The sequence below is a fragment of the Xiphophorus maculatus genome, chromosome 9 (assembly GCF_002775205.1).
Source record: "Xiphophorus maculatus strain JP 163 A chromosome 9, X_maculatus-5.0-male, whole genome shotgun sequence".
NCBI classification, from domain to species: domain Eukaryota; kingdom Metazoa; phylum Chordata; class Actinopteri; order Cyprinodontiformes; family Poeciliidae; genus Xiphophorus; species Xiphophorus maculatus.
The window spans coordinates 29381724-29397750 of record NC_036451.1 but is presented as its reverse complement, the minus strand read 5'-3'; the positions used below and the strand labels follow the sequence as shown (position 1 = coordinate 29397750).

General features: G+C 37.1%; 1 protein-coding gene across 1 annotated transcript; it reads left to right on the top strand.

Annotated features, from left to right (window-relative positions):
• The first annotated feature begins 1166 nt into the window (after window positions 1-1166).
• On the top strand, window positions 1167-4249 carry LOC102232556 (prostaglandin E2 receptor EP4 subtype-like). Its single transcript, XM_005805241.2, has 2 exons — window positions 1167-2278; window positions 3618-4249. The coding sequence occupies exons 1-2, from the start codon at window positions 1430-1432 to the stop codon at window positions 3945-3947; spliced, it is 1179 nt and encodes a 392-aa protein (XP_005805298.1). The 5' UTR covers window positions 1167-1429; the 3' UTR covers window positions 3948-4249.
• The last annotated feature ends 11778 nt before the right edge of the window (window positions 4250-16027 follow it).

Here is a 16027-nt window from a genome sequence, read left to right as displayed (position 1 = left end):
GCATACCGGGTCATTGTGGAAAGAATACAAAAAGGGGGAAAAATCCTGCTTAGAAATATTTAGATTAATCTCAGAAATGTTCTGAGATTTTTTTAGCTTCAAAAGTCAAACATTTTCAGAAAAAATATGAAATTTAGAGACCCGTTTAATCCCACCGGCAACAATTGTTGTAACTTCTGGGAGCTCTAAAAGAATTGTTTTGACTTTTGGTAGCTAATTGAAGTTTTAAAATAAAATAATAATGTGTCTACTCTAAGCAATATAAATTTCAAGTATCTGGTGTGAAAGGTCACATGACCAGACCTCTTTACTTCCTGCCTGTGACGCTGGAGGTCAATGTCTGTCACAAACCTGTACAAGAGGAAGTCAGTAAAATATTTAAATAAGCAAATATAAATAAAATATTTTGAACATATGTTCTTTCAAGTGTCTTCTACTGATATATAAAGAAAATTGTATCCTTTCATTCATACTAACATTTCCACCTGACTTTGCCTCAGTGATGAAATGACTAAATGAGGTCAAAGGTCGCTTGGCACATTGAGACAATGACATCTGCTGGATGTGGCATTGAATCTTTATGTATCTAAAATATTTCTGAAAACTCTTGTAACCATTCTTTGTTATAATAAATTATGCATGTCATAATTGTTCTTATTTTTTGATATAAATAGGCCACATTTGGGTAATTTAGACTATAAAATGTACATTTTCACTAACATAACCAACATAAAATGTAATAATTCATAAATATCATATGATAGCAAGCTCCAAGGATTGAAATGCCTGCATTTATTTTGCAGGAATTATTTTTTTAATTAAATGGGTTTAAATTTTCCAGAAAACGACATCGAAATTCAACTTTAGAAGCTGTAATTTCAAGATTTGTTTTAGAAAATATTAATCTCAGAAATTATCTCAAATTTCAGAGTTTCAAAAGTCAAAAATTTGCTAAAAAAAACTCACATTTTGGGATGTTTTTCTGGCATACCTGGATTCTACCAGATCATCGGTCCGATAGAACTGGACCTGATAGTCTAATCATGTTTCACAACATTTAGGCTGTGAAACAACCTAAATGAGTTTTATCCACCTGGCCTGGGAGTAAAAAATCACCTCTGTGTAGAAAGGGTTGCAGTTCTTTGACCCAGATTAAAGTTCCTCTGAATTTCCACTGTGTGAGTAGAGAAATGTTGCGTCTGTCAGAAAAACCTCACTCTAAATACCACACGTCCGTGATGAAAGTTGGAGCGGAAAGACTGAGGCTTTTCCCATCCATCATGCGCGTCAGGCTGCTGGTTGGCTCAGCGCCAACCATCCGGGACATCCCGCTGTCTCAGCCCCGATATTAGCGCTCCCTTTGCGGATTACTGGACAGCAGAGCGGCTCGGACTCAGCAGATCTTCATCCTCCGGGAGGAAAAGAGGAAATGCGCTCCCAGTTCCCCGGCAGCTTCTGGCCCATTTTGGTTATGGAGACTCCGAACTTTACGCACGGATCCGCGCCCGTCAACGAGTCTCTGCGCCAGCAGCGGTCAGGCAACTCGACTGAAATCGCGCTGCCGATCTTCATGTTCGCTGGCGGAGCCATCGGGAATCTGATCGCCATCCTGGTGCTCTCCGTGTCCAGACAGGAGAAGAAATCGTCCGCTTTCTTCTCACTGGTGCGCGGCCTGGCGGTGACGGACCTGCTGGGCACCTGCATGGCCAGCCCGCTCACCATCGCCAACTACCTGGACCACCAGGTGCTGCTGGACCCCAAGGTCTGCGAGTTTGACTCCTTCCTGCTGCTGTTTTTCGGCCTGACGGGACTCAGCATCATCGGCGCCATGGCGGCGGAGCGGTACCTGGCCATCTGCTGGCCCTACCGGCACCAGCGCTGGGGGGTGAACCGCCGCTCGGCGCAGAAGTTCCTGCTCTTCATCTACATCAGCCATATTCTATTCTGCTGCCTCCCTATGATGGGGGTGTCCAGGAGCGAGCTGCAGCCGCCCGGCACCTGGTGCTTCATCGACTGGAAGACCTCGGAGCCGCTGGCCGCCACCTACTCCGTGCTGTACGGGGCCGTGAGCCTGATGTTGATCCTCGGAACCATCGTGCTGAACCTGGCGGTGTGCGGGACGCTGCTGCTGATGCGCCGCAGAACCGCGCACCGGCCCTCAGCCAGAGCCAGCGTCAGGCAGAGGTGGAGGGCGCTGTCCTCGGCCGCGGAGACGCAGATGATGGCGGTGCTGGTGATGACCTCCGCCGTGGTTCTGGCCTGTTCGGCCCCGTTGGTGGTGAGTAGACCAGAAAACACCAATAGATCGCACCGGATCTGACTTTTATTCATTAAACGGACCTCAGACTGAACCACGTTTGGATCCAAAAATCCAAGAGCGGAACAAAAACAAAAACAAAAATCAGACAGCTTGCAATCACCTCCGTTTGTTTGATTGTCACAATAAACCAAAACAAACTTAGAATGACGTATTAGGGTCACTGTAGAGAGAAAAAGGGAGTCAATTTCAGAAATGTTGAGATCTGAAATTTTCTCAAAAAAATTTCTAACCTCAAGAAGTTGTAAATTTGCAATAAAAAAATCAGAAATGTTTAGATTAATCTCAAAGATTTTCTAGATAAAACTTAGAAATTTTAGTTTCAAATGTCAGAAGTTTGTGAAAAAATGTTAACCTGGCGGTGCAGGTTCAAGTTTTTCTAGAAATCTTTTAGAAAAAACTTGGAAGTTTCAAAATGCAAAAACGTTTTGACTTTTGAAACTAAAAAAATTCAAAGTTTTTTCTAGAAAATGTTTAAAATTGATTTCAAAACATTACTTTCTTTTTCTACCAAAATTTCCCATTTCAAACACAGAAAGTTTCAAGTTTTTTCTACAAATCTTTTGAGATTAACATAACAATTTCTTAGACATTTTTCCTAACAGAAAATTCCAGAATTTTCTTTTGGACATTTTGTAGAAAACAACCTAATGTTTATGAGCTTTAAATGTCGAACATTTGCAGACAAGTTATGCAAAAAGTTTCTAGAAAAAACTTGGAAAGTCAAAAATTTGTTAGGAGACAGAAATTTTGAGTTTTAATATCAAATTTTATTTAAAAAAAGAACAATAAAATTCTGAGCTCCAAAAGTTTACAATTTGCAAGGAAAAACTCAAATTTGAGAGTAAGATCAGGAATTTTCTAGAAGAGTTTCCAAAGGTGAAAAGTTTTGACTTTTGAAACTCAGAAAGTTTTTCTTTTTCTAGAAAATTTGAGGTTAATTAAAAAATTTCTGATTTTTTTTCTAACAAACATTTATTTGCTTTTATTTATGACTAGGAAACATTTCGAGATGATGATTTCTTTATAAGAACAAGAAAATTATGGACAAGCCTGACATCCTCTTCATGAGACTGGCTGGGTGTTTTGGAAAAACAGAGTATCTTCAGTCAGAGGCTTGTTCAGATTCGCTGTAATACAGACAGCTACAGGAGATCTTTCCTCTTAACTCTTTGAAGACTTTGAATTAATGACTTACAACAACATTTAATTTCCCTTTCTGATCAATAAAGTGTTTTTAAACTGGGCGTGATTAAACTCCTCATGATCAGAGTAACACCAATCTGTTCCTGCGTTTCAGGTCCGTATTTTCGCCAACCGTTTCCAGAGCGATCAGAAGGCGGACCTGCGGGCGATCCGGATCGCCTCCCTGAATCCCATCCTGGATCCCTGGATCTACATCCTGCTGCGGCGCTCCCTGTTCCGCCGTCTGCTCAGCTGGTCCGGGCGGTGTGACAGCCCCGTCAGCGTCTCCCTGCCGTCGCCTCACAGCGACCCGCCGCTGTGCCCTGAAATCACCAAGGAGAACCACGTGTTTGCTCAGCTGATGTGCAACGCCAACATCATCACCCAGCTGCCCGCCTCCGTCCGGTTCCCGGCGTTCAGCTCCGACTTCCTGTGCCAGACTTGAAGTTCACCGAAGATGTTTGCTGCAGGGAAGCAGAGAGAAACTGCACAAATCCCCATGGCAACAGGACTAGCAGATATTATTTATTAGCTGAAAGATGAGTACAAAACTGAGCCTTTACTCTGTACCTGTCTGTGTTTTGTTTGTGCTGCCAATAGCCTTAATGCTACACAGCTAATTTTATTGTAAAATATCTGAGTCATTTGTTCCCATTACACTGCAAAAATCTTACCAAGTTTTTACTATAAATATCTATACTTGAAAAAAACTTTTCAGCAAGAAATGGGAGCTTGTTTTAAATGAATAATTCTTTAATACTCATTTAAAAAGTACTGTTTACACAGGCAGATTATTCCACTTATAACATGGAAAAAAAATTATTATTATTATTATTATTATTATTATTATTATTATGTGCAAAAAATGTATAATACTGTCATCAGCATAAAAGGAAACCAAAGTCTAAAAAAGCAAACAGGGTGAATATAATTTCCAGGCTTGTTTACTGCAAAAACAAACATTTTCAAGTAATTTGGGTCCAGTTTGTAGTGTGAATATCCTACTACACTTGAAAAAAAACTAACTTTTCAGAACGAAATTAGAGCTTGTTGTAGTTTAATAATTCCTCAGTATTGATTAAAAAATAAGTTGCAGTTCTATTGGCAGATTATTTTACTTATAGCAAGACATTTTCCCCAAAATTATCTGCCAATGGAGCTAGTCCTTTTTCATGAAAATTAAGGAATTATTAACTTAAAACAAGCTCCTATATCTTTCGTGTAAGTTAGTCTTGTCTTATTTCAAGTGTAGAAAGAAACTAGGCTAAAAATGCTTGGTAAGATTGTGTGTTTTGCAGTGTAGGGCGTAAACAATCAATTATACATATTAGCTGAAAACAGAAGAACACTCTGAGGTAGGTGAGTCTTTATTTTATACCTGTCATTGGTTTTGTTGTGTGACTTAATGCTTCAGCTAGTTTTGTTGTAAAACAGTTTATGGGCATTAATAAGGTCTTTTTTTAAATCACAATGTTGACATATTTCACATAAGTTGCTTAAATGTCTCATTCAAACCGTGTATTTCTCTTTTTAGAGTCAAAAGATAAAAATTTATTTAATGCAAGATGTATATGGAGTTTGAAAAACATGCCTTTGAGTCAGATTAAATCTGAAAAATGACGTTTCTTGAGCCTGAGGAACAGTGGTGAGCAAAGCTAAAAAGCTAGCCGCGCTACACCAATTTCATTTTGACATCATTTACATATTCATTAATCCCATTAGATATTGTGTATTTTTATATTTAGTTTTCTACTCTCCATTTACTTGGCTTCCGTATGTTTATTTATTTAAATAAAGTATTAAATGTGAGGACAGGAAATGGATTCGCTGTGTAAACAGACTTCAAAATAAAAGCATAAAACCGTCCAACTACTTAAATAATAATTAACAATTGATAAACTTCAAAACACATTTCAAACTTCATTCAGCTGAAAGTTTACAGAAACAGCCAACTAAATTTGCGCTTTGGAGTCTTTTCAGAAAAAAATAATTTAAGAAAAGTTTGGTTACTCTTACTGTTTTCAAAGTTAGCAAAAAACGCAAAAGCGTTGAGCTAAAGATTAGCTCCGCTATTAGCATAAGTGTGGTCAGCATTGCAAACGTACAAAACTTGGGAAAATACTTTTATTAGAGTCTAGAGTAGGTCGGATAAGTTTAAATAAGCTAAGAATGAGAACAAATGAGAAATATACGTCATTTTTTGTTTTTAAATCAAAGCCGATTCACCGTTTGGCTGTAAAATGTTTTGATTTCCTTTTTGTTACGTCCCATATTTAAAGGTGCATTAGAAATCTTTTTGCCTCGCATTTTACCATATCAGCGTTGGAAGGATTTTCTTCTGTCTTGTATCGTTACTCACATTTGAAACATGCCGATTTTCTGAAGCTCTGACCAAAACATGCTGCTGATGCCTGATGTTATTAAATATTCCTGCAGAAAGTAAATCTGCGCATGTTCAGCGTTGTTTGTTCTTCATCTCTGGAAAGGAAAAACTGTACGGAACAAATTTATAAATCGCTGAAAAAGGTGTGGAGACTGTTAAACATAATGAACATTTACAGAACAGTTCATTAACCAATATGATCTATTTTCTAGTGCAAAAATCGTACTACACTTCTAATAAGACAAAATTAAGTTATAAGTAACCTTTCATCAAGATATGAGCTTGTTTTAAGTAAATATTTCCTTAATATTGATGAAGTACTTGTTCCACTGGCAGATTATTTCACGTATGATATGGGACTAAATGTCTTGTTATAGATTAACTTAATCTGCCAATGGAGCGAGTACTTTTCCATCAATATTAAGGAATTATGGACTTAAAACAAGCTCATATCTTGATGAAGTTACTTGTGGTTTTATCTTATTCAAAATTACTTTATTAATCCCACAGGGAAATTAAATGCTGTTGTAGTTCATTAATTTTTATTTCAAGTGGACTAATATTTGTGATAGGAAGTTTACCAAAAATACTTGGTAAGATTTTTTTGTTTTTGCAGTGTAGCTCAAACATATCCCTTTATTTATATTTTCTAAACGTGAAGTTGAAGAATAATCCAATTAAAATACCAAAATTTCCACATAACTTTATATTTTGGTTCGTCTGATTATGTAATTTTTAAATATGAAATTATTGATAATTTGATTAGTTACTCAGTACTTGAGTAGACTTTTACCAAATAAAATTTTACTATTACTTTAGTAATGTCTTGGACAGCTACTTTTTACTTTTAATTGAGTACAATTTTTAGTTTCAAAAACATCTGGACTGTAACATCACTAATCAGCAGCTAGGTGATGGAGTTGCCTGTCACCTAGCAACCCCAGCTTGTTACCCAGCAATCCCAGCAGAGGTCCACCTTTTACCCAGGAACCCAAGCTGAGCTCCAGCACATTTGGTCAGCTGGTTTTACTGTTGTGTGTGCTGTACAATGGCTGCTGGAAAAGACAAATGTTTTGTTGTTGGCATACTATTCAGAAAACACTTGCTGCATCCTTGTTAGTTGTGCAGGAGGCTCCACTAATGCTTTTCAAAGATGTACGGTTGTATAATAAAACCAAGTACAGTGGACGCCCCCGTTTGCAGTTCAATATTTGCAGATTTCAGAATTCACGTCTAAGATTTTCTAAATAAAATGCAGCCTGGGAAGTCTTTGGCTAGTTTGGCTAAAAGTAATGACAGTTGACATACTTTTAGCCAATCCAGGAGCGCCTTTCATTTTCCTTGCGCTGATTGGTTGAGCCAACCAGAGCTGAGATAAGTAAGGCTGTAGATGTTAGCTTCTGCGGTTGTGCTAACACCATTTCCACTGTAATGCATATTAAGGTACATTTGGTGTTTGACCTTTAAAAATCGACACTGATAAGCATTTTTAGAACAGGAATCAAATATTTAAAGATTTCAGCAATAGCCCCAGGGTGGAATATAAACCCAGTGTAAATGGAGATCGCTTGTTTCTGGCTGGAAGGCAGAGATGTTATGAAACTCTGTAACTGTTGTCACAATAACTGTTGGTTTATTTTCATCTTGTCACATTTACTGAAGGATTATAACAACGAATAAGAGTAGATGGTCAATAGGACAATCTGAATCCTTCAAGGAGAAACTGTGTTTTATCTCTGAAAATCAGAAGAATGAAAAACAGACAGCTGCCATAACAGGAAGGCGTCTCCATGTTTATCCTGCTACCAAACCAGGGTATCGATTACACTGTGATTGATGATGAGATCAGTGCAGAGAAGTTCCTGAGCTTGGTCAAAGACCGCCGCAAAACATAAGTTAATACTGCAAAATTCTTGCTTGGTTGACATATGTGGATATGAGGTTTTCACAATAAAAAATGTGAAAGTGGTGCTTTAGTTTTGTGTTTAATCAGTAATTAAAGCACTAAACTTTGCTTCTAGTCCTTGAAAGTTATTGATATTTAAACTGAACAGTTCTGTGATAACGTGTAATTTAATTTTGATTAGAAGATTAAAATGTGGAAAAAGTTTTCTACAGTAGAAACCGGATAAAAAATACACACTTTTATTTTCTCACTAGAAACTATTTATAATAAGAAGTACATTGTGCCTTTAAAAAGCTAACAAAAACATACTGAAAATATAGATTACAACATTCTTTGTTTTAACTGACAGCCATCTTGACAGGCAGTTGCTATGACAACAATAAACAAACCACAATACTAGTACATTACAACTTTCACTCATTTACAATTTTTGAGTTTTAAGCCTGATATTAACAACGAGGCTTAATCAATCCTAACCAACTTTCAACAAGATTTATAAATCAATAGTTTTAGTTTTTATATTTTACTTTTCATATTGTTTACATCGATTTATTATAAATTTTCTTTCCCACTCTCTTTTTCCACAATACAGAAGAAAATAAATGTTTGACTAAACAAGCAAAATTAACTTCCCAATGTTTAGATATTGAAAAAACTTCTATAGATTATCATATATGGCCCGTGTGTCAAACTCAAGGCCCGAGGGCCAAATCTGGCCCGCCATAGCTTTCTATGTGGCCCTCTAGACTCCAAATCATAGCAATGGGCCCCTCCAGTTTTTACAAATAACCGCAAAATTCACACAACAATCAACAGATCCCCTCATGTTTTCTGAGTTCATCAACATTTTTTCTGAGTTTATTAACATTTTTTCTCAAAATTGTCCATAAACATTTGGGTTCAAGTGCCTGCTGTCTCAGCCTGACCTGATGCCAAGTTATAGTCCATGACCGATAGAGAGATTAATAAAAGATCACATTTAACATCATATGTTAGCGCAAATATTGTAAAAAATTCCTTACAGATATTTCTAACTTAGCGCCACAAAATCTGTGATGATTGCAGAAAAGCACAAAAACAATCCTGGATGAACTGATTAGTGTGAAAAGATGTTCAATATTAGGTTATTTTAAGAAACACGTATTGATGCTGAAACACCTATTTATTGATATTTTAACAGTTTAATTGGTTTTCATCAATATGTTCTGGTGCAACAGGCCCTTTATGAACATTCAGGTTTTTGATCTGGCCCAAAACAGAAATGAGTTTGGATAAAAACCAGTGAATCCTGGACTATTTTGAATGTAAACAAGAATGAAGAGTGAGATATTTGGTGGTGGAATGATGTCACACCGCCAGCAAAGGAAGACTCTGTGATGTCACTGGCGATGCAGTCTGTGATGTCATCAACTGCAGAATTGTATGTGACACAATTCTGCATATTTTTCATTGCTTGCAATATCACTGACCAGTTCAGACGTGCGCAAAGCTCTTTCCAAACGACGGTTCAAGTAATTTACGGCGACAGATTTTGGCTGAAGGATTTGAGGTAGAAATGTTTCACCAATTTGAGAAATACCGCAACAGGATGATGGGACTCCAGGCAAGAACGGGAGTCTGGCAAAACCCCCAAGGCAGCTTCGCTTCTGCACACTTGGATATTTTACACGGGGAAACCCAAAGACTGGACTCCAGTCTGGAAACGGAGAGCGCCAGGTTAGAAGACCTGAGAGCTGAAAAGGACAAGATGTTTCTGGAAATGTCCCATAAGATCGCGTCCCTGCAAGACAACGAGAAACGTCTGCAGGAAGAATTGGCTGAGCTCAAACATTCATATAGTGAACTCAACGGTAAATATCATAGTGACGTTTCTGGACTTAAGCAAGACCTGGAGAGATATCGGCAGGAGGCGAGACATGAGAAAGACGCCAATATAGAGAGAGAGAGAGAGAACCTGAACCTAGTCAACAATCTGAGAGCTGAGAAGGAAGAGCTCTTCCAAAGAATGGCAAGAAAGATCTTTATTCTGAGACACAGGGACAGGCAGATGTTCCATGAACTGGATCGGGTTCATGTTTCACATGAGGAGCTTAAATGCAGATATAGAAACGACACAATGGATTTACAGCAGCAGATTGAGACTTACCAACAGAAGATAAGGCAGGACCAAATGGCTCTTTTACAGAGACAAAAGGCAGAAAAACTAATTTGGGATATAAACCGATCTGCGCTGCAACAACTTGAAAAACTTCAGCAGCAGGTAAAGGAGGAGAGAAAAGCACATCTGCAGACAGTAGAGAAGGCGAAGGCGAGTCTGGACAACCTGAGATCTGAATATGCCATCCTCCAAAATAACGCAACAACAGAGATTAAAATCCTGCAAAACAGAGAAAGCAGTGCCCAGGCTGAGCTGGAGAAGGTAAACGGTTTGTACCAGCAGCTCAACTGTCAGTATGAAAAGGAAGTCACTGCATTTAAACATGACGCAGAGAAATACCAGCTGGAAATAAGTTGCGTAAAAAATGATTTACAAAGAGCGAAAGAGGATCTCCTGCTGCTGAGAGCTGAGGAAGACGGTTTCCCAAAAAAAGACATCACAGTTTCCCAAGAGAAGGAGGAAGACTTACAGGACCAAGTGGACCCAGTTGATGTCGTAAGTGAAAAGGTTTCTCCAGAGGAGAAAAGCTCAGGAGAACCGTTATCAGGTTGTTCCACAGACCCAGAATCCTCAGAAGAGACCAAGATCACTGGAGAAACCGTCCTGGAGGATTTGGACAATCCGGATGTTAAAATCATGCAGGACGGTAAGAAGAAAAAGTCTAAGATTTCTTTTTGGAAAAAATTACGGAAGACTCTGAGATGGCAGAAGCCAAAAGAAAAATAAAACAGTGAAGACAATCCAGAACATATCTAATGTTCTGGATTATGATGATATTCAGAGAAGGAGAAAGACGAGCAAGAGAGGAAAGAGGACTCAAACTCATGGAGGTTGTAGCCTCTGTGTACGGGGCGCCAGGCCACGCTCCGTCAAATTTAAAACGTTAAAGTTTTATCCCCCATTGACAAACTAGAAAATAGATCCCTTCCCAACTCAATTGGAAAAAACGTGGGCAGCACGGTGGTGCAGCGGTTAGCGCTGCGTCTTCACAGACACCATCTGTGTGGAGTTTGCATGGTCTCCCCGTGTTTGCGTGGGTTTTCTCCGGGTGCTCCGGTTCCCCCCACATCTCCTAAAACATGTCGGTCAGGTCAGTTGGTCACTGCAAATTGCCCCCAAAGATTTGAAGAAACCCCAAACACATGTGCAGCTTTATTGTTAAACTTTATAATTAATTGAATTAGCCGTACGTTAGCCCTTTTCCTTCGCTGTTTTAGCGCCGCAGCAACACTGGGCTCAATTTTTATAGCAACGTATTGATTTAAGAGTTAAAATTTCTTCTTTTGATAGTAATGATTTCTGTTTATTTCCATTGTACTTGTGCTTTTATGGTTTGTCCTTTAGTTTACCGTTTCTACTCACTTTTTATATTAAATTGCACTGAATTGTAGCTTTTAAACTGTTTAAATCTGTATTTTAAAGAAGATTAGCAAAAGGATCATGCAGTGGCTTTTTTAGTGCGACTGTGGCTCAGTGGGTAGAGTGGTTGTCTTGTGACCAGAAGGTTGTAAGTTCAATTCCAGCTTCCTCAGCCACATGTAGAGCTGCCCCAGGGTGGGGCACTTAGCGGCAAGTTGCCCCCCGACCTGCATGTGGGTGTAAATGTGACTGTAGTGTGAAGCGCTTTGAGTGGTCAACATGACCAGCAAGGCTCTACACAAGTTCAGTCCATTCACCTGCTTTTCTTTGATAAATCCTGTTTTTCTTTTTATACCAAACTTTAAAAAGTTGATTTAACAGGTTTGGATTCTTCAGGTTCCAGGATGTTAAATTAAGATTAGAGTTTAATCTGTACATAATATTAGATGATAATTGTTATCATAATTTAATTCTCTGAACCATAAAGAAACCCAAACTTGTTTTATCTGGTTTGTTTGTTATAAGAACAAAACAGGTTTTATAAAAAATAAAAGTTACTGTGATCTTTCTGTTAGTCTTTATTTAGAAATACAGATTCAAGGTAGTTTAACAAACTTAACAAAAAAGTGCAATTTAACATGAAAAACTGTAGAAAAGGGAAAAAAGAAGAACAATCCATGAAAGCATGAAAACAGAAAACTTAATCAGAAATTATTTCCATTACAGGAAGAAATCAATTCTTAGATCAATACTTTGTAATAAATATGAAGCTTTTGTGTTGTTGAGCTTATGTGTTGTCTGCTTGTATAAGAGAAGGAAAAGGGGCTTAGAAATGAATAATTCAGTTATTTTTGTAACCAGTTTATGGTAAGACAGCAAATTATGTTTTGTTTAGGACGTTACTTATAGGTTTTGTTTGTCAACCTGGGTTTAATTCCCAGTCCTGCAGAATCTGCTGCATGTCTTTCCCTTCTCTCTCCTCCCAATTTCCTGTTCAACTTGTTAAATAACGGCCTAAAAAACTTTATCAGAGCCTAAAAATCTGATTTGAAGAAGGTGGGGGGCTGGTTGACCTTTGATGACCTCTAGAAACATTTCTTTATGTCTTTAAAATTATAGCGGCACAAACAAAATTTTTGCTGCACAAACGTTTGACACCAAATGTGCCTGATTTGAAGAAGGTGGGGGCCAACTTCACTCAGGTCTATTTACCTGCTACTTTACCCGCCACTGGAAGTTTCTTAAAAGTTTATCTGTTAGTCTGCAGCTCATGTGACCAAACCAGACGAGGAGATGAAAAGTTAAAACACTCAATATTGTCTTGTACACAAGTTCTGGTTGGGTAACAGCAAGATCACTGAGTCTTCTTAAAAGATACATTAGATGTTTTAGTTAATTTTTTTTCTCCAAAGTGTGGTGTTGCAAAAGTTTGAAAACATTTACCGTATTTTCTGCATTATAAGGCGCATAGAATAGACGCTACAGTAGAGGCTGCGGTTACGTTATGCATCCACTAGATGGAGCTGCGATAAAGGGAATGTCAACAAAACAGTCAGATATTTCAGTCAAACTTTATTAATAAATTACAAACCAGCGTTCTGAAAACTCCCTTCATTCCCAATATGAATAAAAAGCTGTTTTATTATTTTCCCGAGGTAAAGTCAGTGACGTGGTATTTTGGTGACAGTTTATCTTTTAACAACAGCAAGGTGTAACATATAGTGGAGGGGAACTTTTCCTCGATTCAATAAACACGTAAAAAACAGCCTGATGCTGTTACGGTAAATCAAACGTTAGTGCAATCACAATATATATCCACTTCCACTATAACCATTGATTGGTTCATGTTAAATTCTCTGGCTGCTGCTCTGTTCCCGTGTTTTACTGCATCACTGATCGCCTTGAGCTTAAACTCTGCGTCGTAAGCTCGTCTCTTAATAGGAGCCATTTTGGGGTCTTTACACAAAACCCAGCATGCACCGCGCGCTTCTTCTTCTACTGGGGAAATGAAGTCGGCGGCTGCTTACCGTAGTTATGAGACCAGTTGTGGCTCAATATTGGTCCATATATAAGGCGCACTGGATTATAAGGCGCACTGTCAGCTTTTGAGAAAATTGAAGGTTTTTAGGTGCAACTTAATCCTTAATCTGGAGGCATCCAAGTAAACAAACAGCGTCTCTTCCTGATCTAAACAAGCAAACGTCCAGCATGAATCCTTTTTATCCATCTTCCATCAGTTCTTGCTAAGAAAAAGCTGAAAGCTTCAGCTGAAATCTTTATGGGCGTTTCTCCTGTGGAACAAGTCGAATTATTCCCCGTCAGTGAATGAGAGCAGAGAGGGTCAATCTCTCCACCCAGATGGATCAATTTCTCAATCTGGGTTTGTGTTTGGGAGATAATAACTCCACTTCAGAGGCAACAAAACCCGGTCAGCTGAAAAATAAAAAATAACCAGAAAAAAATCCCAGGTTCTCAAAATCTGCCTCCTCTCCCTCTGCTCATGGGAAACGTCGATGCAAAATCGCAGACAAAATGTGGGAAACTTTTATGTGTTAAATACATATAAAAGTTTTAATTTAGTTGTATATACTGTTGTTATTATTATTGTGTGTTTGCTTATTTATACTGTATATATTTGACCTTTTGCACGGGAGCTGCAATGGAAATTTCGTTGAATTCTGTTCAATGACAATAAATGCTATCTATCTATCTATCTATCTATCTATCTATCTATCTATCTATCTAATCAGATTAATTAAGCAAAGTGAGTTTTCATGGCTCTCAGTTGTTCAGCATGTCTTCAAAGAAATCTGCAAACAGACAAATGTGCTGAGCTGGTGGCAGAGTTGGGTAGTAACTAGTTACAATTACTCAATTACATTTACTTGAGTAATTTTATTATGAAGTATTTCTGCTCCTACTTGAGTAAAATGTCTGGATTTTCTACCCACAGAATGAAAAACAAACAGGTTTTAACCCAAAGTTCACCTGACAGACACACACCTGCAGTTTTTATTAAAGTTTCATGAATCTTTTATTGATAAAAAAATGATTTGGAAACATTTTATTTTGCCTGATTTTGTTATTTTTTGTTACTAATATGATTTGCTGTCATTTTCATTCTTAAAATACCCAAATTTCCACTTAACTTTTTATTTTGGTCCAGGTAATGTAATTTTAAAATGATTGATAATTTGATCAGTTACTCAGTATTTGAGTAACTTTTTTACCAAATACTTTTTACTTTTACTTTAGTAATTTCTTGGACGGATACTTTTTACTTTTACTTGAATAAAAATATGTTGAAGTAGTTCTACTTTTACTTAGTAGCTGCCTAGAAAGGTATGTAGGCAGCTGACCGGCTAACCAGCTAGTGCAAGTTGCAAACTGTTGACACAAAATATGATTTGGTCAAATTTAATCAGAAACAGGAATGAACTTAAAAAAAGAAGAAAAAAAACTGATTTCAGAAAAATAAATAAATCAAATGTAGCAAAGAAAACAAAGAAACTGATTTGATCAAAAATCTATTTCAGCAAAAAATAAAAATACAGAGAAAAACAAAATCAGATTTAACAAGAACTAAACAGCTGGCCAGTGTGGGGAAGTTTTACCAAATACTTTTTTACTCTTACTTGAGTCATTTCTTGGATGACTAGTTTTTAATTTTACCTGAGTAAAAATATCAAGTAGTACTACACTTGAGCACAATATTTGGGTACTCTGCACTTCTGGCTAGTTCTAGTACTTAAAGCAAACTAGACTGTTAAGTAGATCAGCAGTGGTATGGAGCAAAATTGGGGTCAAAAAGTTTTGCCCAAAAAAATTTGATATTGTGAAAAAAAAAGAACTGTAAAGCAGCTATTTAAGAAAAAAGACTGAAAGAAACGTAAAACAAATATTTGAAATGGAAAAAAAGAAAGTTTGAGACTGAAAAAAGATTTTTTTTTAAAAATCTTGAAACTGTTGACATGTTTTCTCATTTGTTTGTTTTCCTGTTGGTTTATTGCGTGTTGCATCACGTGAAATGTCTAACTTAACCCACCTTTGTCAATTAAAATGTGTGTCCTTCTAACACAGATGTGGCATTTATCGCTGTGCCAAAAGTGAATCTGCTAACAAACTAAAAAAATGATTTAAAACTGAAAAAAAGTTTCTACAATGAAAAAAAATCTTCAAACTAAAATAATTTGAAACTGAAAGTTTTGGGGGAAAAGTTTCTAAATCTGCAAACTAAAAAATATTTGAAAACAGTTCAGAACTACTTTTCAGATTCATATTTACTTTTCAGCAGAGCCTCAGAACTGACAGGGTGTTTAATCATGACAACACTTAGAAACAAACCCAAAACTAAGTTTTTTGTTTTCTTCTGTAAAAACACTCATCTGCCTAAAGATATGCTAAATAATAACTAAAATGTGAAGATGATGGTTTTAGCTGTACAACCTTATGTAGATGACTCAGTATTAATACATTTTATTTAAACGCATTTATTAACAAAGAACCCGTACAAACAAGATAAACCATCAGAAAGTTAGACAGTGCAGAGTAAGAAGATTTGAAAAGATGAGTTTTTAGGCATTTTTTTAGTTTCCCGAAACAGGAAGAAAATATTGAAAAGGGAAAAACATAAACAAGATCAATTTTATTATCAAAAAAGATCAAATTCAGTATTTACAAACAAATCATTTGATTGAAAAACAAAACAAAAAATATTAA

Bases quoted from the DNA above. Each gene is read 5' to 3' on its own strand.
- LOC102232556 (XM_005805241.2), top strand. From the start codon at position 1,430: ATGCGCTCCCAGTTCCCCGGCAGCTTCTGGCCCATTTTGGTTATGGAG. The intron at 2,279-3,617 runs GTGAGTAGACCA...CCTGCGTTTCAG, and splicing joins CCTGTTCGGCCCCGTTGGTG to GTCCGTATTTTCGCCAACCG.